At 38.8% G+C, this 23,845-nt stretch overlaps 1 protein-coding gene across 2 annotated transcripts; it reads left to right on the top strand.

The window, feature by feature from the left end:
* Positions 1-283: 283 nt before the first annotated feature.
* On the top strand, positions 284-22,244 carry Cc2d2b (coiled-coil and C2 domain containing 2B). 2 transcript variants are annotated; one of them, XM_048338588.1, is made up of 10 exons: positions 284-304; positions 4,569-4,667; positions 5,867-6,064; positions 7,320-7,409; positions 10,471-10,584; positions 12,423-12,557; positions 13,019-13,141; positions 18,200-18,258; positions 19,901-20,078; positions 22,056-22,244. In XM_048338588.1, the coding sequence occupies exons 1-10, from the start codon at positions 284-286 to the stop codon at positions 22,242-22,244; spliced, it is 1,206 nt and encodes a 401-aa protein (XP_048194545.1). The 2 variants fall into 2 exon arrangements, with proteins under 2 accessions (XP_048194545.1, XP_048194546.1); XM_048338589.1 differs by lacking the exons at positions 18,200-18,258; positions 19,901-20,078.
* The last annotated feature ends 1,601 nt before the right edge of the window (positions 22,245-23,845 follow it).

Below are 23,845 nucleotides of genomic sequence, written 5' to 3'. Positions count from 1 at the left end.
ATTTTAAGAGAGATGGGGGTAAATTATAAAGCACATGCTAATAAAAAGTAGCAGCCAGTCTTCAAATGATATAGTTTTCTTTAAGTTTATACTTTTTTTTAAAAAGAAAATAATAAAAATAACTTATCTTTTGTAAATAGTTCTCTTAGGATATAAATGGATCTTGAAAAAAAATTAAGCACTTAAGTGTATTTTTCTTATTTGCAGCCCACCAGAACATGATTATAGCTTCTCAGGCTTATCTAAAATAAAAGAGAACATATATGTCAACATTTTTGATGAAATGGTGATTGAAAAACATGAGGTAAAGTAGAATAAGTAATCAGTGTTGAAATAATTCTAAGAAGATAAAACTGAGTGAAATCTAGGAACATATTTATAAATTTGCTTTTAAATTCAGCATATTCAATTTTTTCTAAAAGGGATTTGCATCAACTTGCAATAAAATCAGACACAGGGCTGGGAATATGGCCTAGTGGCAAGAGTGCTTGCCTCATATACATGAAGCCCTGGGTTTGATTCCTCAGCACCACATATATAGAAAAGGCCAGGGGTGGCGCTGTGGCTCAAGTGACAGAGTGCTAGCCTTGAGCAAAAAGAAGCCAGGGACAGTACTCAGGCCCTGAGTCCAAACCCCAGGACTGGCAAAAAAAAAAAAAATCAGATGCAAGTCACTCCAAAAATAAGAGAGATTATAAATCATATGTAATAAGAGGAAGGATGATCATATAAAAAACTTAGAAGTGTATTTTTTGCTTCATGATAGTAAAGACAGAAAGATAAAAATGAGCTATGCGTTTCTCATTATCTGATCAATGAAGCTACTTCTATAGAAAGCTAAATTATTTCTAGGATTAAAATTCTGTTACAATCACTGAATGTCTTCCCCATACATTAGTGATAAGTCCTAGCACAATGCCTAACACTAATGGATAGCAAGCTTGAAGATAAATGTTAGTTTACTCCATTCCGAATTTGACACAAAAGAATAGAAAGAGGCATGTCCACTGTGCCTACTCTCTTATAGTAGATTTAAAAAAAAAAAACTTTTTTATAAAGGCCACTGAAAAATCCTAGCAGCAATGTGTTTGATCCCATTTTTCTGGGAGAGAATACATTTAAATCAGAACTAAGGATGTGACTCAAGAGGTAGGGTGCTTGCCTAGCATGCTTAAGGCCTTAGGTTCAATTCCTAAAACTGACAAAAAAATTTTAAATTTTGATAAAAGCTGAGGTAAATGAATTTATCATGATGGAAGAGAGGAGAGGCAAAGGTTTATTAGGGTGCTATTAAGGATATATGGTGAGCAGGAATATAGTACTGACACAAGACTGAATGTAGGCTTAAACAACGTTTTCCTTGCTTTGTCATCTCCATTCCCCTTTCTCACTGTAAACAATCTGTGAAGTAGTAATAAGCGAACCGAAATATAGAAAGTGACGACTACCTAATGCTGCTACTTTGCAGATTTTCACCTATGGCTAGGGTCTCTGGAATGTAACTCCTGAGATAAGTGAGGGATCACTGTTTTTCTTACTTCCCACAAATCTCTCCCCCTCCCCCATTTTTCTTTTTTGTGCCAACCCTGGGACTTGAATTGCACCTGGCTTTGTTTTGTTGTCATTAATTGGATATAAGAGTTTCACAGACTTTCCTGCCTAGGATGGCTTTGAACCACAATCCTCAGATCTAAACCTCCTGAGTAGCTAGGATTACAGGTGTAAACCACTGGGTATGGGGACATAAAGGCTCTATATAATACTAAGAAGAGCTGGACTGAACTCCATTTGGAGCTGGTGGAGCAAACCTGAGAGATCTCCAAGGTTGGAGACTAAGTTAACTGAAACTGTAACAACTTCTGCTAGTTACAAAAAGAACTTGAATGAATTCAATACTCAAAACTTCTAGAAAGACAGAAAAAGGAGGGATGGATGGATGGAGAGGGGAAGGGAAAGGAGGAAGAGAAACTTTTTTTAAAAAAGATTTTCATTTTAATCTGTTAACAATTTTCAATACTTTTGACCTACTCTTAGTTAACTTCTTATCACTTCTGACTTTATCCAAGTGTAGTTTTCTAGTTTGGGGATTTTTTTTCTGGTTTAATTTGGAAACATTAAACCAAAACTCTAGACCAAGGAGTTGCAGATGCTAGTCAGAAAGAACAAGTTCCTGAAGCTACCAGCAGCAAGGCTACATAGCAGTTGGAAATGTATCTGCTGTACTTACAAATCAAAAGCATTTCTTTAATGAAAATTTGGATTAGGAAAGCACCAATTGTTTATATTGAACCTCCATTAGCTATAGATAAGAAAGAGGAATTACACAAAGGGGAAATCTTAGGAACCAGTTCCTAAGGAGAAGAAATTGTTGCTTCTGGATTGGTTGGGATTGTAAACAGGATGTAAACAGCCACACACACACCCCCCCCAGGCTTAATCTAAGTGAAGGTTTTAACATATATTCAGTAACAGCCAAACATCCTTTTGTTTCTATTTAACCTTTGGATTAAATGTTGAACTTTCACCAGTTCTCTTTCTATTCAACCTTTGGATTAACAGTTGAACTTTCACCAAGTCTCCTTCCATCCTCCAGCCCTTGTAATTTAGGACATCGCAGAGTTTTTGTATTACCAGAAGATATTCTTTTTTTTTTTTTTTTTTTTTGCCAGTCCTGGGGCTTGCACTCAGGGCCTGGGTACTTTTCCCTGAGGCTCTTTTTCTTAAGACTAGCTAGCACTGTACCACTTTAGCCACAGTGCCACTTCTGCCCTTTTCTAAGTAGTTTATTGGAGATAAGATGCCTTATGGCCTTTCCTGTCCAGCTCACTTCAAACCATGATCCTTAGATCTCAGATTCCTGAGTAGCTAGGATTGTAGGTGTGAGCCCCTGGCCTCTGGCTCATTTTCCTATTTTTTTTAAAGAGCTATTAAATTGGTTTTACCCTTCATTCTCTTTTCTAATTCATTTATTTCTGCTTGCATTTGTATTTTCTTCTTTCCAGTTGTCTTAAGACTGTGATTTCTGTCCTTATTTTGGTCAAATATGTTGAGTGACTAGTTGTTTGCCCTCTTGCCCTCTTGTAAGTAACAAACATTCTAAGACTCTGAGCTTTGGTTTAAAAAATCACCTAAACTGAATTCTTTATATTCAATTATCTGTATGTTATTTTTTCTTATAATTTTATTACATATTCTTCTTAGATTTAAAGGTTTTTTGTTTTTTTTTTTGCCAGTCCTGGGGCTTGGACTCAGGGCCTGAGCACTGTCCCTGGCTTCTTTTTGCTCAAGGCTAGCACTCTGCCACTTGAGCCACAGCACCACTTCTGGCCATTTTCTGTATATGTGGTGCTGGGGAATCGAACCCAGGGCCTCATGTATATGAAGTAGGCACTCTTGCCACTAGGCCATATCCCCAGCCTAGATTTAAAGTTTTTGAACATTCAAGCCAGATATGGTGATGCATGCCTATAACCCCAGTTATAAAGGAGATGTAGGTAGGAGACAAATGTTAAACCTTACTTCAAAAAAAAAAAAGCAACAAAAAACAAAACAGCCAGGTGCTGGTGTCTCACACCTGTAATCCTAGCTACTCAGGAGGCTGAGATCTGAGGACCATGCTTAAAAGCCAGCCTGGGAAGGAAAGTCTGTGAGACTCTTTATCTCCAATTAACCACCAAAAAACTGGAAGCGTCGCTATGGCTCTTAAGTGGTAGAGTGCTAGCCTTGAGCAAATGATCTCAGCAACAGCTCCAGGCCCTGAGTTCAAGGCCCACAACTGACAAAAAAAAAAAAAATACAGGCACCAGTGGCTCTTCCCTGCCATCCGCTATCCCAGCTATTCTAGAGACATTCCCCAAATTTCCTCCACTTCTGACTTTTAGTTGATGAAATATAAGCTGCTAAAAGTAGAGTGTGGCATAGGGTATTGACAAATAGAAGAGGTGGTGAGTGATGGTAAATGCTGGTCCCTTTTGTGTCTTATTCCTGCTGCCATAACATATATTTCCTTTAACTTAAAAATACCATTGAGGAAGAATTAGTTAGCAATAATCAGTGCATATTTAAAATAAGTTGACGACTTTTTAAAAAATTAGCAACAATGCACTTGATACTTTTCAAAAGCTGTAATTTGGCAAGCTTTGACTTATGTGTGTATACACCCATGAAAGTACTGTCACAGTGGAGTTAATGAATGTGTTCATTACATTCAAAAGTTTCCTCCTACCCAGTTGTCATATCTCTCCCTTCTCCTTTCTTCCTCCCACTCCATCTGCTTGTTGTCACTATTGTTTGTATAGTCTAGAAATTTGTAAAAGTGTAATCATTACATTGTGTATACATGAATCAAAACATCACATTGTAACTCACAAAAATATACAGGTATATGAGCCCAAAGCAGAAAAGAGGACTTCCCTGGCATTTGAGAGGCCCTGGTTTTGATACCCAGCACTGGTCAGGGGCGGGGGAGAGAATGATATTTTTAAATACTTACCTGTGAGTTCATGAAACTACATGTCACATATTAAACTACTAGACTATTAAGTTTCATAAATAACTTATTTTAATAGAACCACTGCCTGGAGAGCTGTAGCAATCACTCCTATATGAAAAAGAATTGGCTTGGTTCCATCATGTTCCCTTTCTCTGCTCTTCTACAACAATCTGAGGTAATAGACAATGTGGTTCTTTGCTACTTTGAGTAGTGTTTGACTTCTGACTAATGGACTTTCTGTTGTCTTGGATTCATATTCTGTGGTTAGCAAGTTGAACTTTTTGAAGCTTTTGACTGTCTCTAGAAGAACGGAATATATAAATTTACTTATTGTGCCTTTTACAGAGAGAGAATAGGACAGATAGCCTAAGTCTTAAAGCAACATCCTTGATTGTATATAAGATCTTTATAAGACCAGACTATGAAACCCTCAGATTACTAGTGTTGTGTTGTAACCACAAATCCCAAGGATTTCAGCTTGTCAACATTGTTTATCAATAGTAGTAATATTGATGACTAGGACTTGTCTCAGTGAGACCCTCAGAAGACTTATTGTTGGATTATGTGGCAAGAATATGCCTGTATGACTGGCAAAATATTTTAGTCTCTGTTACTTATTGCTGATGGATTTTAGGCAAGGTACTTGAATCTCTGAGTTTATGTCAAGTAAGGAAGATTTGAAGAATCAGAAATGAATTTTCTACCCTAATGAGTTTACAATCTATAGGAAAAAATTAACATTTTAGAACAATGTACAAATGCTGTTGATGCCTTAGAGGGAGCATAAGATAGATCCATAGCAGTAAGACGACTTTACTTTGTTTGGGCCACAGAGGGAGTGGCAAGGTGTCAAGATTACCTGTTGATCAACATAGGAAACTGATCTTCTAGGACAAGTACATATTAATGGGATCCCAAGTACAAATGTGAACCTGTTCCATCTGACGGAAAGACTCAGCTGGGTTATAGTATATTTGACTGATGATGCTTTTTCATTGTGTATAATCTACTATACTGATACATTCTTTCAGATTAGTGGAACATTCCAAGTGAACACTCCACCAGTTTTGCTTGGGTATACTTGGAGTAAGACTTACATACCTCCTCAAGAAGATTGCAGTGGGCAGATTTTAAAAGAATGTACCTTCTTAAATATTTTTGCTACCATTGAACCTCAGATATATGTCACATATAATCTAAAACTAAATAAGGTAGGTTTTATGCTAAATCATTTTAAACAAGTCATCAAAGAAATATAAACTATTTTAAAACTAAGTAACTGTTTCAAAGCAGGCAAAAATAAACAGATTTTCTTGACATTTCCCTGTGAGCACAATATAGAACAATGTCAAAATAGTTTAAATTTGATTTTAGTTTTCAGATCAGATGGATGTTTTGCACAGAGCAGAGATTTTTAAAAAGAACTGTAAGACAGCATTTCCCAACCGAAGAATCCTAACTACTGTTTTTAACCATGAAGGGATACAGATCTTAGTAACAAGATATATCAAGGCATTAAATCCACCTCAACAGCTTCTGGATATATTTCTTCATGACTCTAATGCAACACTTGTAAGTAACAGTTATTTTTAATAGTTTCATCGTGGTTAAAAGATATCTGTAATGAATCATATCTGTCTTTTGTTTATTTGGGATCAATCTAGTCAGTTGGCTGTCCTCAGAATATTTATACTATTATAAACTATAAAGTTTCCTTAGCTGGATTCCTAAAACTAAAATCAAAAGTCCTAATTTAGTTTGCCTTTTATTATGCTCTATTTCCCATCATTGGTTTCCTCATGCCTATGTATGCTAACATCCAATATCCCAAGAGACAATAATGCTCTCAGATTTATTTCGGTGATTACCTTTATCTTTTAAAAAAAATCCCAGCTCTTGGTCTGGGAATATGGCCTCGTGGTATAGTGCTTGCCTTGTATACATGAAGCCCTCGGTTTGATTCCTCAGCACCACATATATAGAACAAACCAGAAGTGGCACTGTGGCTCAAGTGATAGAGTGCTAGCCTTGAGCAAAAAGAAGCCAGGGACAGTGCTCAGGCCCTGAATTCAAGCCCCAGGACTGGCAAAAAAAAAACAACAAACCAAAAACACAACAAAACCCAGATACTTTGCTGCTTGTGATACCTATTATATGTGCTAATATGTACATATATATATACGTACATATACATATATATACTATAGCATATATTTACCAGTGTAGAAGGTCAAAATAGTCTATAATAGCAGCTATTATATTAAATTATATTATGTTCAATTAAAATGAATGAATTTTCTGTGTTAACTTACTATCTGCTTATTTGTTTCTTATCCTCCTTTCTTATGTTTGAGTCCTTATCTACAGCACTTGAGGAGGAAAATGTTCATAATATAATTTCTGTTGTTTGAGATTTTAGGCTATAGCTCTATTTCCCTTTAAAGCAGCTTATAAGAAAAAGAATTCTGAAAGATTTTAAGCCTAAAAACAAATCAGACTTTTACTTTTCTGCCACAACTTTCTAATTTTTAAGCACTTACAAAGTACATGTTTAATGTTGTTAGAGTTTGTTAGAATATTCTGTTTTAATAACTTATTATAATACAGCATAACGGTTAACATGAACACTCTGGAGTCAGGCCATGTGGGCTCAGTCCCCAGAGACTGGGTGACTCTGGTCAAATCTTAACTCTGTTCTTTCTGTAAAAGTAGAATAACAGCTGCTACCTTATAGCTTGTAGTAGTACATACTAAGTAAAAATAAATGCTTGTAAGACACTGCACTTAATGTTGGACACTTGATAAATGTTAGTTAATATTATTCTAGGATCTCATTGCACGGTTTGTATCTCTGATTCCGTTTATGCCTGATACATCAGATGACAATGATGGTTTGGATATATGGATGACCTCAGAGGTAATAAATTATATTTCATAGTTCAAATGTACATTATTTCTTACTTGTGAAGCACTGCATATGCATTTATGTAGTACTTTATTTTGTGAAATGTAAAGATATTTGATAAGTTTATGTTATTTTCAGCTCTTTTGATCATTTGTGGAAATAATTCACTAAAGCCAAAAATTATTTTCAATATTCCAATTAGTAAGTCATGAATACTTTGACTCAATGGAACTTTCAGGAGTATAATATTATAATATTCTCCAGGGAGCAGTATGGCTTGTCACTGTGGAGCTGGCCAAATTCTGACACCTTGGGCAAATACCCATCACTTCCCAAAGGCTTTCCCTAGTTTCCCCTCATCTGAAGTGAAGAACTCATACAACAGTGCTTTTCCTTATCACTGAGATAAAGTTATCTATGGACTGGTTGCCAAATAAAACACAATTCATACAGTACTTGGGACATGCTTCTACTAAAAACTTATTTGTTGTCCGAAATTCCAATTTAACTTGCTATGTGTGTATATATTATGTATATATGCATATATGTGTGTGTGTGTGCATGTCTGTATGTGTGTGTATATAAATGAAACCTTGTAACCTAATTGTAGCACTTCTTCCATTCTTCCATATTTAATACATTGTATATAGACTCTACACATACATCCTGTATATGCACATTCTAATTGTGGTATCTCTCTTAGAAAGCAGATGAAAACTTCTTTCCTACTTAGATTATGTTTAAATCTGTTGAGTAGCAAGCATTCAATAAAATTTAATCTGGAAAATATAAATAGGATGGGAGCCTAAGAGGGGGACATTTTCATTTAGAACTAATAGCCCTGGCTTGTGCTTATCTAGATTTTTGAAGTAGTGAAGTTTGAACTCCAGGCTTTGTTCTGCTTGGTTAGAGCTCTACTATTTAGCCACACATCCAGTCCAGCTTGTCTGAAGTGTTTGGAGGGCTGGGTTTGGGCTAAGATGGATTTAGAGGGCACAGAGTTTACTTAGTAGGGCACTTGCCCTGTCTCCTACAAATAGTTTTATTCCATGATCCAGTGATTCAAACTTGGTAGAACTCAGAAAGATATTATTTGGTCTAAACTCTCCTTCTGAAATTCTTTAAGCAGAATGAGTCTAAGGGTATTAGGATATTGAAGAACTTTGTGAGACACTGAGCTAAAAAAAAATAGTTCAGACATACTAGCACCCAAACTATATATATATACACACATACATGCATGCATATATATATGTATGTGTATGTATATATGTTTAACTAGAGGTTACCACACACATACACACACACACACACAAAACTAGAGGTTACCACAGGTTTGGAATTTCTTTTGGTTATTGCCTTCCAATTGATAAACTCTGGCCACAGGATGACTGACTGGATTTCTCAGGGCAAGTGCTCTTTTCTCCCAGCTACCATATAATCTTTGGAGTTAAACAAGCCGAGATTCAAATCCTATTTCAATGACTTCATAGCTGTGTGACCTAAGATGAATTATCTAACCTCATTCATCCCCAATTTTCTCATCTATATCATACAGGAGTTTTGAAAGGATGAAATGAAACAACTAATATACACGAAGTACCTGGCACTCAGGAAAAATTAGTTATCTACTCTGATCCTTTCCTTGCTCTTCTTAAATCCAGTCAGGGGAACTTTCTTGGCCTCATGTTCTACTTTTACTCTCCTGATTAGATATTCTCTAGGCCTCTCTACTATCTTCTGTCACTCCCATCTTACACTGTCACATCCAGCTAGTGAGTACTGATATGGCCATTTCACTTATGAAAACATAGAATGCCCTGTACTGATGGCTAAATAGTTGATGCCAGTAGCTTTCAAGCTTTCTTATCTGTCCCAACTTGCTGGCCTTTTGGGGTCTATAAATGAACTGGAGAGTACATATCTCACTGGAACAGTATATATAGTTGCTACTCAGCAACAACAAATTTTTGCCTTTTGAACATTTAGGCATATTTATTTAGTAGATCTTTGGAACCTTTTTGTGGTGGTATTTGAGTTTGACCCCTAGACTCAAGCTTGTTACGCAGGCACTCTACCAGTTGAGGCCATGCCTGTGGCCAGTTTTGCTTTACATCATTTTTCAGATAGGCTCTTATATCCCCTCCCCCCTGTCCTAGGACTGTAGTCCTCCTGCCTATACCTCCTACATAGCTGGGACTACAGATGTACACCACCACACCTGGGTTACTGTATGGAGGAGTTCTCATTAACTTTAGCCTCTGCTCTCCTCAAACCAAGATTGTACCAATCTCTGCCTTCTAAGTAGCTAGGACCACAGGTATGAATGAAGCACCATATTTGGTGCTTTTTTTTTTCCATACTGAGGTTTGAACTTAGAGCCACATGCTTACCATATGGGCCACTGCCAACACTACCCTGCCAACACTGGAAATATTTTCAACAGAAGTCAGAAATTTAGCAGGATTTGTTGTTGTTGTTAATGAAAACCAATCTAGGAGCCAAACCATACATACCTGTAAACTAGAATTAGGTAACAGGCCACGAGGTTGCCGCTTCTGCACCTTTCTCTCTTGCTATACAGCCTTACTAGGCACCTGGTATTTGATTACTTACACCTAGATCATGTATTCAGTTTATTCAGTTGAAGCTTCAATCATTGTTCCTGATTAGACTCCAATTCAGATCTCCTCCTCTCTTGAGATGCATACTGTGTTGAGGACAGAAGATAGTTCCACTGCCCAAAGTGTCACCTTTTCAAAACATTGTTTCCATGTCAGAAAATATTTCTCAAAATACCAGTCTGTATGCCCCTGCTTTTCCAGATACTTTTATAATTCCCTAAGCAACTGGAAATAATTGTCTGCTTACTACATTGTTATAAAGTGTCCTGTAATAAAAGTTGTCTTATGCCCTAACAAAGCCAGAGCTTTCTGCTTTGCTGTCATCTTATATCTGATAAAAACAGGCATGTTTGGAACTAAAGATATCAAAAGGATACTAAACCCATTGGATGCTTACGTTACTCAATCTCCTTTCCCCCTTTTAAATTCTTCTTTTTTTGTTTTCCTAGCGTTGCATCAGTTTGGCAATTGGAAATAGGGAAGAACATGCTATACTTCTCTGTAATTTCTTCCTATATTTTGGAAAGGAGGCATTGGTCCTCCTGGGAACCTCAGTTTTAGAAGTAAGTGCTATAATAGTGTGAGTAAAACTAAACCAACTGCAAATGTAAAAGCCTTAGGGCCCAAATTTCTATTTTTTCACAAAGCTCATTAGGGAACTTCATAGGCAGACCATTAATAGTCAACAAAATAATGTTGATTCATCAAAAGCTATGCAATACAAGGGAAAATTTTTGTTTTATTATTTATAAAACAGCACTCAAAGCATTGTTATGATTGTGGGAATACCAAGAATATCAAATAACCTAGCACATTTAAGATACAGCATCCCTTCTTCAAATAAGTAATATATCATGGGGAAAAGGGGTGTAGCATTAGTGATAGTATATAGTAGCTATGTTAGTTACAGTGTAGTTGTGGTGGCTGTTACCTTTCAGCATCCCCCCCACCACTGTTGTGTGTTTCTACCCTTCTAGTTTAAGATCTTTAACCATTGCTTCTCATTTTCCATTTACGATGCTTTAATCTTGCAGGAGTAAGTCAGAAATGAATGCTTACCTAAATGAAAACCTTACAACTTAATGTATGTACTTCTGAATTGATACCTCAATAAATAATGTTCTTTCTGTAATGTTTCTAGCCCTGTCAGAAATATATTACTAAATATCAACAATTGAGCTTTCTGTATGTTTTTTTCTATAACCACTGTATTCCATTGGCATTATATATTTGTATTTCTACATTTTGTTGGCATAGCTTATTATTTCTGTGTCAAATGAGTTAACTTTTAAAAATGCCTATGGTTAACTCCTGATATAATCCCCTGTAAAGATTTGCTATATTTGTAAATGTCACTAGGGGGTAGTAGATATTTCAAAGATCTACTACTGCAAATATATGGCATTTGGAATGATTCTATTAGAGGCAGACATACAGCTACACAAGACTCAGCTGTGTAGTTGAGATGAAGCATCCTTTTTACTAGACAGAAGACAAACAGTGATAAAGAGCAAAAGCATGGGACCTAAGAAGGCCAAAGCTACAAAGTAATGTTTGAGGCACAGGTTAAAGGGCTTAAAACCCAGTGGGTGCCACTTTCTGGCCCTATGCTCTCAGCTGTGTTTGTGCCTCTAAACCCCAACAATGTCCTCACAGAATGGAATCATGCTACCATCTGTTATCCTAGGCAAGGCCTTTAACCTCTGATCTGAAAATTAGGTATAGTAATCATTCCAGCTTCTCATAATTGAGATCAAATTTAAGTGAGAAAATCAATGTGAATTCTTAGCATAGTACGAGTTAAATATTCCCAATAAATGTTTAATATTCTTATTACTTTCTTTACTATAAAGTTTTGCACCACAAAAAGTAGGTGTTGAGCAAGGAAATGGCAACTTGATTACTTTTTATTCTTCTAGTAGTTTCCTATATACTTTTCTATAGTTCCAAATCTGGTTCTTGAATTTAACTTAGTGGCTTTTTAAGTTCTCGAATGGTTTCCACCCCTAGTCTTAATGTGGTGCTAATTCACATAGCACCTTTGTGTGAATTAGACAGCATGCCTCTACCTCAGAATACTTAGTACTGTCTGTTGGGAAGTTTGCATAACAGACTTATTTTGTTAGAATAACAGAATTGTCATCAGAGCACACCTTGCAGAGCACACATTGTAAAACCACACAGGGTGGCACTGGCTTATAAATTATCTCATCTGAATCCATGCTAACCCAGGCCAGATGTGCTCCACACCTTTGAGTTGTGTGTTTGATTTTGCTTTCCTTTTCAAAAAAAAACTTAAGTCTTAAAAACAACTTTAAAAAATCATAATCATTACAGTACAGTTCCTATCTAACAAAATTAAGCATATCAAAAATGACCTTAAATCTTTTTCTTTATGTAGGGACATGTGGCTTATGTATTAACTCAAGAGACTGATGAGTATTTGCTTTGGAATCCATCAACTGGGCAATGTCATAAGCAGCTTGATCCGTTTTGTCCCTTGAAGAGTGTAGATTGTTTGTTCAATGATAAGAATGTAAGTACATGAGGCACAATAGTATTTTGAGTCACTTTCTCAAGTCCCCCAGGCTACACATCAGAATCACCCGAGAACTTTAGAGGCATCCATGTTTAATATGTCCCTGGCATACAAGAATTAAGAAATCTGACTTTTTTTTCAGGCTTGAACTCAGGGTCTGGGCACTGTCCCTGAGCTTATAGGTTGACGCTAGCAATCTACCACTGAGCCACAGTCCAAGACCAATTAAGCAATCTGATTCTTCAAGGTCCTCCAGGAGAGTCCCTAGAACCTCTAAGGTGGAGAAGCAGTAAGAAAGACCTAAGATCACAGAACTCTATAATCTCTCCATCTCCCACCTCAAACTCTGCTTCTACCCTTTCATTGGGCAGTAAGATGGTAATGTTGCTCCATCCTTACCAGATAGGAACCTTGTGTTGCCATGGACCTACGCTGACTTTATATTAATGTTTTAATAGGTCTGGTTTAATATTCAACAAAACAATACACCAATGGCTGTACATTTTGACTATTCAAAAGAATTTTTCTGGAAACAGTTGCTTCCAAAAAACCTTCAAGGGACAAAAGCACAGAGCATACAGGTAAAATGCTATTTTTTCAAGTATGTCTATATGAGAGCTGCCATTATGTCTAATATTTATTGCTTCTAATAGCTTCTGTTATGGTTGATAGTTGATAATTTATTGAATTATTTAGCAATGCTCATTAAAAACTAGCTTAAAAGAAAACTAGTTTTCCCTGCTACCCAGCCTATGTTAGACTACTTCAGCTCCTTTTCCCACAGAAGAATTGAAAATAAATGTGCTATCTAACATGTGAATTTAGACTTTAAAATAGAATTTAAATTTTTTCAACATAAAGCAGCACAAAGATCTGGACACCAGTGGCTCATACCTGTAATCCTAGCTGCTCAGGAAGCTGAGATGTGAGTATTGCCAGTTTTAAAGCAAGCTTGGACAAGCAAATCCATGATATCCTTTTATCCAACCAACCAGCAAAAAAGCCAAAAATACAGATAGGTGTGGCTTAAGTGGTAAAGCGCCAGCATTGAGTGAAAAAGCCAAGCAAGAGCACAAGGCCCTGAGCTCAAGCCCTACTACTGGCACAAAATAATCTTTTTTTTTTTTTTTTTTTTTTTTTACAAAAACATGAAGAGCTTCAACGGAAGTTGTTAGGGGAAGGTTATTAACAGGAACAGGAGGGATTAGGCTAAGTAGGAGGATGAAATACAGCAGAAATAGACTATTTGCTATGAAAATAGAACAAAGAAATCTTGAGAAGAGAGGAAGAGGGAAAGTAATAGAGGGAGTGAGATGGATTGGAATACATTATAAATGTGAAAAGGCAACAATGAAATTCTCCCCTATACAAAAATTTTCATTATAAAGCATAGCATATAATACTAACAATGATTAAGTCTGACCTTGTTCTACAGTCATGGTGATGATTAAGTATAAAAACTGACAAAGAGGGGCTGGGGATATAGCCTAGCGGCAAGAGTGCCTGCCTCGGATACACGAGGCCCTAGGTTCGATTCCCCAGCACCACATATACAGAAAACGGCCAGAAGCGGCGCTGTGGCTCAAGTGGCAGAGTGCTAGCCTTGAGCGGGAAGAAGCCAGGGACAGTGCTCAGGCCCTGAGTCCAAGGCCCACGACTGGCAAAAAAAAAAAAAAAAAAAAAAAAAAAAAAAAAAAAAACTGACAAAGAGAAATACTTATCCAGGCACCAAACCATGGTCATTTTCTCATTGAATAGAAACAGGACAAGCATAGCCATGAGTAAGGTTAAAGTGAGAAAGGCAGCAAGGTCTGCTAATGCTTCAGAAAGTCCAAGAGCCAGAATATAGATCACTTTTTGAAGCCAAGGACTATAATGGGGCTTCCTGTCCCCTACTTTTGAAAGAAGATAGGAAAGAAAGCCCTTGGATACTCATTGTGGTCTTGGAGCTTAGGAGACAGGACGTCTGGAGCTGACCCAATCTCTAGATGGCCAACAGATCTGTGTCACTTTGGGAATTATTCACAATACCATGTCTATGGCTGCTCCTGGATTGAAGGCCATAATTTAGCAGAGAGCAGTGTAGGGTGGGAGAGAAGGAGGTGGGAAAAGAAAGAGAGAAATGAATAGGAAATCAGGCAAAGAACAATTCATAGAAACAAATACTCATATGTTTACCCTCACAATGAGGGAAATATAACTTAAGACAATAAAATGCCATTTCACACTCATAGCATTGGCAAAAAGCTGTGCTCATACCCTATACTGTCAAAGATGCAAAAAAGGGTGGGAATGTAAATTACTAAAACACTGTGGAAAGTGCTATATAGCAAAGCTGAAGATGCTCAACTTTTGATAAATTAATCCAAGTGCATGGGCATATTCCCAGAGTGACATGAACAAGAAGACAAGTACAACCATGTTCATTGTAGAACTGCTTGAAATTGCAACAAATTGGAAATAATGCACCCATGGAAAAGTTGGTGTGTGAGTTGTGAAGTACTCATAAAACAAACTTTTCTATAGCAGTATAAAAACATGTGAATGTATATAGTAGTTCTTGATTTATAAATGCTTTACCTCAGAACTCTAAGGATGGAACCCACATATCAGTAAGTTTTCAAGCTCCCTATATGATTCCAGTGTGCAGTCAATGTTGAAAACCATTGACCTAGAACCATGCATACCAATAAGAATGAGTATACAAAGTGTAATGTTAAAAAAAGATATGAAATGATACATGTAAAACATAACCATTATTTGAAGTTTGAAACTCTGTGTGTGTGTGTGTGTGTGTGTGTGTGTATGTGGGCATATAGCAGCATTTATGGGAATGGTAAATATCAAATTCAGATTAGGAGTTACCTTTGGAAAGAGAAATAAAAAAGGAATGAAAGCAGGAAGCAATTAAGACTGTATTTCTCACCTCTTTTTAAAAACAAGAGCACTGTTGTACATGCCTATATTCCCAGCTACTCAGATTGGGAGGATTGTGACTCAAGGTCAGCTTTAACTACCTTTATCAACATAGTTAAGACTCCACTTAGCTAACAAGCTGGGAGTGGTCAGTATACATCTGTAATTTTAGCTATGTGGTAAGTAAGGAAAATTAGTCTAAGGCTGGCTCTGAGCAAATGCATAAGATCCTATCTGGAAAAAAAAAGAGAGAAAGCTGGGACAAGACTCAAATGGTTGAGTACTCAGCAAACTGAGGTCCTGAGTTCAAACCTCAATACCACTAAAAATAAATATAGAATGTAGTGTTTAGATATAACATGGGTGGATGTCCATTACATTATTCTCTATGTTTGTCTATAACTTGAAGGCAATTCACAATATCAAAAAAAATGCATGGTAGTTATGGGAGGAATCTCAAAGAGTACCAAAGCAGATACAAAGCAGAATTTGTTTCCCACTCAATGTCATTTTTTTCTACTAAGAAATAACTACTATTCATTCAATTTCTTGCGCATGCTCCTAAGCACTGTCAATGAAGAGCAAGCATTGGTGTATTTTTATATTTCCTGTTTGAAACATTTTAAACAAAGGGAAACATGCTTATCTCTCCTGAGCAAACTACAGTTACAGCTCTTAGCTCATGCTTTGCTTTTTTCATCCCACATCTGTGGCTGAAACATTGCTGCCTCCTCGGGAGAGAACCATCAATTTAGTGATGAAGTTTTTGTTTGTTAAGTGCACAGTTACTCTTGTTCATTCAAGTGATACTTATTGATTTTATGCTGTGAGCCAGTGCTGCTTTAGGTGTAGCCAGCACAAAGAGAAAGTCATATCTGTATTTTTGGAACTTAGGTTCCAAGGAAGGAAACAGAAGAAAATCAGTGATTGCAATGAGAGAGCTATTACAGAAGAAAGGAACGAGCTTTAGGAGCACAGAGCAAGAGGACCTGGGGGAGGGAGTGGCAGGGGCTTATAGGAAAAGTAGCCACTCGCTGAGTGAGGAACTCACACAGATAAAAACGAAGAGGGTGAAAAGGAAGAGAGTGGCCCTGAAAGAAACTAGAAACAGGAGATGGCAGGATCTGCAGTGGCAGATGTCTTTCAAGTTGCTGACAGACCAGATTGGCCTCATCCAGGGAATGAGCAAGGATGAACAGAGTCCTAGGAAGGGTTTTAGAACCTCTTCCACAGGTCAGTCTCACACCAACATCACGAAGGGCTACCATGATCTACTGGGACATGAACTTAGGGCCTAGGTCCTGTCCTTGGGCTATTTTCGCTCAAAGACAATGCTCTACCACTTGAGTCACAGCTCCACGTCCAACTTTTTGGTAGTTAATTAAAGAGTCTCACAAACTTTCCTGTCTAGGCTGGCTTTGAACCTCTGTCCTCAGGCCTAGCCTCTTGAGTAGCAAGGATTACAGGCATGAGCCACAGGCTCCCGGACAAATTTGGATTTTATTTTTACATGGTCTCTATGACAGAGAGTAGACACTAATCCCCTGCCAAGTTGCATCTATGAATAGAAAAGGGATAGTTGTGTGTGACTTGTATCTCTATTGATTTCTTTCCTGTAAGTATTGGCCCTAGATCTCTTGCCTTGACACATTCATCCCAGAATAAACCACTATTTACAGTGAACAGTGTTCCACACAATTGAGAATGGAAGCCTCCATGTGTATTCTGAGCATGCAGCCATCCAAGTTGGGGCTAATAGGAAACCTTAAAATTTGGAGGGACATGAGCTTCTGGGAGACTATTTTTGCCAGAATAGTGACCTTAGTTTTGCCAGAATAGTAAGAAAACATTCCATAAACAGTAAGTTTATGTTGATTTAATAAAGTCAACAAACCCAGGATGCATTTCCAGACCGGAGGTTGCTAGGTAGTCTCTTGTGGGTTTAGAGGGTAGACAGTACTCAATGAAACCAATCAGGAAACTCAGTCTACCCATTCTGTCTGGGAGAAGTGCTGGCTCCTGAAGCCCATACTTCCCTTGTCTCCTGCTATGCTCTGCCGCATTGTATATTGTAGAAACACCCTGGGCCTAAAGATGTTCTCTAATGCAGTGGATTTGCCGACCAAAAAAGGCATCAGAATCACTCTGGGGCACTTGTTGAAACGCAGATCACCAAGGGCCAGGCATGGCAGTTCACAGCTGTCATCTCTGCTACGTAGAAGGTGGGGATAGGAGGGTCACGGTTCAAGTTCAACCTGTGCAAAAAGTTAGGAAGATCCCCATCTCAACAAGCAAGCTGGATATGAGGGTTACACCTGTTATCCCAGCTAGGTGGGAGGCATACATAAGAGGAATAAAATCTGAGGCTATCCCCTGAGCAAAAACACTAGACTCTCCTATTTGGGAAAAAAAAAAACAACAACACAAAAACACAAAAAATGGAAAAGGGTTGTAGTGTGGTTCAGCTATTAGATTTCCTGCTGACAAGCAAGAGGCCTTGAATTCAAACCGCAGGAGAAAGAGAGAGAGAGAGAGAGAGAGAGAGAGAGAGAGAGAGAGAGAGAGAGAGAGAGAGAGAGAGAGAGAGAGAGAGAGAGAGAGAAGATTACATTTTACCTAAGGGCTTGTGTCTGGGTCCCTCACCCCCAGAGCTCACTATTGAATGTGACATAAAAAATAGTGTCTCTAGAATCTTTCCTAACTTTCAGTTGTCTTTATTTTAGCCTGAAGAAATAATTTACTCTGATACTAACAAAAACATGGTAGAAGATCTAAGGAACAGGTAACCTATTCTTTGGTGAATCTCTTGTTCATTCAACTTTCAGTCCTATAACTCACACTTCCAAAATACCCATTAGGTTTGGCAATAGAAGCATGGAAAGGAAGATTGCAATAGTTAGCTCAATTGAACCCCCTGTCTTTTCATGCAAACTTTGAAAAGGACCCCTCTTCTACCACCCAGGGCACCCCTTGAAAGGACAGTCTGAAGTTAATCTCTGAGGTAGGGATGGTGAATGGAAAATTCTCAAGATAGATGCCTGTTGAGCCTTGTGATACTGACAATATAGTAGCTAAAGTTACCTTAAAGGATGTGCCACAGGGGCATGGTAAAAATCTCCCAGCAGTATTGTCACTTCTGGGGTGTCACATGTCCTCAAACACATTCAGTGCCTTAAGCTCAAGCTCAAATAGTCACAGACTTTGTAGCAGGCCTCCCTCCTATTCCAAAAGAGTCAGAATCTTCTGGATCTGACTGCCTTTCACAACTCAGATTCACACAGATGGCCATCATGTCCCCTCCCCTTCACCCCCACCCAATCCCATTGCTCCACTCCTTGTTTTCCAGGGAAGAAATGCATAGGAAAATTGTTCCCAATGTCTGGTTTTCATCAAACTTGCTTCTAGAACTGCTTAAAAATACCATTCCATGCTGGGTGCTCATGGCTCATGAAAGTAACCCTAGCTACACAAGAGGCTGAGACCTAGAGGATAGTAGCACAAAGCCAGTCCAGGCAGAAAAGTCTGCTAGAATCCATCTCCAACTAACCAGCAAAAATGCCAGCTGTGGCTCAAGTGATAAAGTGCTAGTCATGAGCAAAAAAGAAAAAACAACAAAAAACCCAAAGTACAAAACCCTGAATTCAAGTCCTGGTACCAGCACAGGTACGTGCACGCACACACACACACACACACACACACACACACACACACACATAGGCGGGGTGGGGGGGAGAGAATGTGACAGACAGAGACAGAAAGAGATACTGGGGGTGTGGCACTAAAAGCTTAAAGTCATGCAGAATTCTTCAAGGCGTACATGACCTGGCCGCCTTATTACTTCTTCGACTTTATTTCATTTCTTCTATTTTTCTCCTAATTACTCAAGAGGTGGAGTTTAGGAGGATCCTAATTTGAAGCCAGCCCAGACCAAAAAAGTTTATGAGACTTTCATAAACTTCATATGGGTGTGGTGGTGCATATCTGCCATTCTAATTGTATGGGAAGTGTGAATAGGAGAATCATGTTCCAGGCCAGCCTGGACATAAAAGGAAAATCTTACTTGAAAAGGGAAGCAAAAAGGCCTGGGGATATAGGTCAAGGCATGGGTCATCTGCCTAGCCCTAAATTTAAGCCCTAGTATAGCCAAATAAATAAATACACCCAGCTGGCATTTGCTTACTTACACACAGGTAGGCAGGAAAGGGATGTGCTGTAGAGACGCAGGAAAGCTTCTTGTCTTCTTGAGCCAACCAAGGAGCCTGCATCTCCCTGACTTGATTAATGTGAATGGTGGCAAACAACACTAACTATAGTATATGATTTCCTCCTAAGTCTAAGAAGCATTGTTACACTTCAGGTGACAGAACGTCACGTTTACTAAATGAGTTGCAATTTGTCACAACATCGTTGCATTCTCACCTCAGGATTGAAAGAACTCTAAAATGCAAAATGATGAAATGGCGTCCTAAATGCCCAACACGCTGGAATCGACAATGCATTTCTGTTTTGCGGCAAATCCTTCCAAAGTTGGAACTTGACACAGGAAGTTTTGTCGCATCTGAAAAAGAGAGTGAATTTGAAAGATTTCTGCAATTTTATTGGGTTTGTATTTGATTATTTTTAAATTTGAGACCAGGACTCAAGCTCAGCATCTGACATTTGCTTTTGTTTATTGGCTGGCACTCTACTATCTGAGCCATGCCTCCAACTCCATGATTGATGTATTAATAACATTTGTTTTTATCAATGTTGTAAAGTGGCAACTAGTAGATATCTAAAACATCTCTGATTCTGACGATAGATGCTATGCCATTAAGCTGCATTTACTTATTGGCCAAACACTTGCAAATGTAGCAAGCAGTGATCTATGATCAGGACCACCTTACATAACATTTTCTTGGAACCATTTGTATGTTCTATGATGTATGAGCTACAGACTTTGGAAAGGGATGCCCAGAAAGAAACCAACATGCAATGGAGAACATGAAAAATGATCTCTAGAAATAGATTGAATTCTCATGGTTCTTGGTCCTGAGCAAGAAGTGTCCAGGCAGGCTCCAAATTTTTCCATATGCAAATGACTCCCAAATTTGTACATTTGACATCACTCTCTTATCTCCCCTCTGATAGTCAGCAGCCCAGTGACATCTTGGATAATAAAAAGCATCTCAGGGGCTGGGAATATGGCCTAGTGGCAAGAGTGCTTGCCTCGTATACATGAGGCCCTGGGTTCGATTCCTCAGCACCACATATACAGAAAATGGCCAGAAGTGGCGCTGTGGCTCAAGTGGCAGAGTGCTAGCCTTGAGCAAAAAAGAAGCCAGGGACAGTGCTCAGGCCCTGAGTTGATGGCCCAGGACTGGCCAAAAACAAAACAAAACAAAAAAAGCATCTCAAATTCAACAAAGCCATAAACAAATATAGTGGGCAGTTGGTATTTTTCTAGGATCTTTTTTTCTCCTACCTTACCCCCAATACCAACCATCATTTTACCTCAAATTCCCAATTATCCGTGCCGGTGTGGTTTTAAAAACAAACTCAGCTTTACAAGAGTGAGACTCCTCTCTAACATCCAGTAGGACAGCCGTCTCCTAGAGGAGCTCTCTGAAAAGAGGAAGTAAGGGGTCTCTTGGGAGTTGAATGCTTCAGCTGCCATGGAAGAATCTGAAGACACCATTCATGAATAAGGAGGACATTTTTTTTTATTATTTTGGCTTTGTTTATAACACAATCTTGGGATAAACAGATAAGAAAAAAATACTATAAGTCAAGGTTTTGAATATGGAGTTCCTATGTAAAGTTACCTGACAAATAATACATAGTTGCCAATGATAAACCCAGACTAAATCCTGCAGCCTGTGTTCAAATCCTGCTTTAACTACTCATGAGCTTTGACCTGGGATGTTAGCCAGGGATGTACACTTTCTGTTTCACTGAATAGCAAGGATAAAAACAGTGATCTGTTTTGTGATTGTGATGAGGATAAGGTGAGTTAATACTGCAACCCATCACCTGGTGAGTACTAACTATTGTTTTAATTCTGTGTTCTAGGCCTTGTGCTAGGTACTGGGGTTAAGACAGTAAACATGACGAGACAATCACGTACATGCACAGAGATTATGGGATAGTGAAAACAGGCCATTATAAAGTATTTTTAAGTAAGCTAGAGAAAGGATAGTAACTACTCAGCATAGGAAGAGCATGTATACAGATTTAGGAATCAGAAAATCCTCCTTAATGTAAGCAACCTAAGACTTACAAAAGGCTTATGATTGTTGTCTGTGTATTACTAAATCATTTTCCACATTGTTAATGTTCCATAGACCCTTAATCCAATCATATAATAGTTGCTTAATAAATGTAAACTGGACCATTAAGAACTGAACTCATAGGGTTGTTTGAAGATTATGTGTGTATGTGAACATATAGCAATGTATCAGCACATTACCAACATCCACAAAAGCAATTATTTTAGGACAACCACTTCTTTGAGGCTTCTGTGATCTTTTTGCATGTAGAACTTCCAGAATACCTTGAGATTGTAAGGTGGATTTATGTGTTGTTCTGTCCTTGGTCCAGGTCACAGGATTTCCTATCCAGATGCCCTACACTGATATCCAGTCAATTGTTGATGCTGTGTATCAAACTGGAATTCACGCTTCTGAATTTCCCCAGACAGAATTTGCTTTAGCTGTGTACATTCACCCATACCCAAACAACATATTATCTGTGTGGGTCTATTTGGCTTCCTTAACCCGACATGAATGAAGAGGAGGAAAAGACTGTAATGCAGGTTCCTAAAACAGAAGCTTATCCTCAAGGCCATAAAGAGCTGAGCCCAGGTTTTGCTTCACTTACGAACTTGGACACAATATTCCCTAGACTTCAGGCTCAGAGGATGAGCTAGATGACCTCTTCACCAGACACCTCTTAAGAGGAACCCCTCAGGCCCTCTGGCTGTTTACTGTCATTACCTACAAAGTCTTACTTTGGAAAAGAAGCAAATCTGGCCTATCCCGCTAAGGCAAGTGATTTTCAAATTGTGGACCTCACACTACTTCCATCAAGAGCATCTGGAGAGCCCCCGATGCCACCCAAGACCTGAATCACCACCCCTGGGAGTCAAGCTCCAAAACCGCAATTTCCAACACGTCCTCCATGTTCTGATGCACTGTTAAGAGCCCAGCCTTACAGAATGTTGTCATTACCAGTGAGGCTGCTGTTAGATCCTCCCTTCCTCTTCATTCTCCCTGAGGTAACCCAGGTAACTGGTGCACCTGGGGTGAGTGGGAGGTGCCCCAGGTTCTGAGGTCATCCCTGTGGCCACACTTCCTCCCCACGCTCTCTCTATATAATCAATCTCCATCATTCGTTCCTTTCTTTTTCTTTTTGCCCTTCCTTCCCTATTCCTTTCCCCCATTTTTCCTACTCCTATCCCTTCCCTTGCAACCCATGCATCATTCCCCTTCCTCGGCATGCCTTGCATCCCTCCATCTGGTACAGCTCTGCATGCCACCCTCTCTCTGGTGCAGGCCAGCAGTGTGCTCCCCACCCCCATCCTCAATAAACTCTTTTCTGCCTGAACTACTTGGTGGTCTCCTTTTGGTGAACCTGACATCTGGTACGGATGACATGGGTTCCAGTTAGTTTCAGTTCAAGGTTACTCAAGTGGAGACCTGAAGTTGTTGGCCCTCATAAGATAAGACCATTCCACAATAAATATTTCATTAGTAAACAAGGAAAACCCACTGTGGTGGGTCGAAGGCTGAGGTCAGCTTACTTAAAATGTACTGACCAGGGACTTGGAATATGGCCTAGTGACAAGAGTGCTTGCCTCTTACACATGAAGCCCTAGGTTCGATTCCTCAGTACCACATATGTAGAAAAGGCCAGAAGTGGCGCTGTGGCTCAAGTTGGCAGAGTGCTAGCCTTGAGCAAAAAGAAGCCAGGGACAGTGCTCAGGAGTGAATTCAGGAGTTCAACTCCAAGACTGGCAAAAAAAAAAAATCTACTGACCCGAAATCCTTACTGTCCTTCATACTTGGAGGGACCCCCCCAGGAAATTCTATCTCATCTCTTCTGAGAGGAAGGAAATGGTCTTACAAATCTCCCTTTTTCCTGAGCAGCCTTCAAAATTTGGCCCTGCACTTTTTTGCTGTCTTCATTTTCAAGCAATTGTTCCAGCTAGCCCCATTTAGATCTTAGATTCTGCTGAAACACTGGACTGGAATAAAAGCAATACCTCTCTTCTATTTAGTTGTTCTGTGCTTCATTGAAAAGTGAGTATTTGGGGCTGGGAATATGGCCTAGTGGCAAGAGTGCTTGCCTCGTATACATGAAGCCCTGGGTTCGATTCCCCAACACCACAT

The sequence above is a fragment of the Perognathus longimembris genome, chromosome 2 (genome assembly GCF_023159225.1).
Source record: "Perognathus longimembris pacificus isolate PPM17 chromosome 2, ASM2315922v1, whole genome shotgun sequence".
Taxonomy (NCBI): Eukaryota; Metazoa; Chordata; class Mammalia; order Rodentia; family Heteromyidae; genus Perognathus; species Perognathus longimembris.
This window is presented reverse-complemented; position numbering and strand designations above follow the sequence as displayed.

What these genes read in the sequence shown, in the direction of transcription:
- Cc2d2b (XM_048338588.1), top strand. Translation starts at nt 284, where the DNA reads ATGGTGATTGAAAAACATGAG. An exon ending in ATATATGGATGACCTCAGAG is followed by an intron (nt 7,410 to 10,470) that starts GTAATAAATTAT and finishes TTGTTTTCCTAG; the next exon opens with CGTTGCATCAGTTTGGCAAT. An exon ending in CAAAAGCACAGAGCATACAG is followed by an intron (nt 13,142 to 18,199) that starts GTAAAATGCTAT and finishes TCTTTATTTTAG; the next exon opens with CCTGAAGAAATAATTTACTC.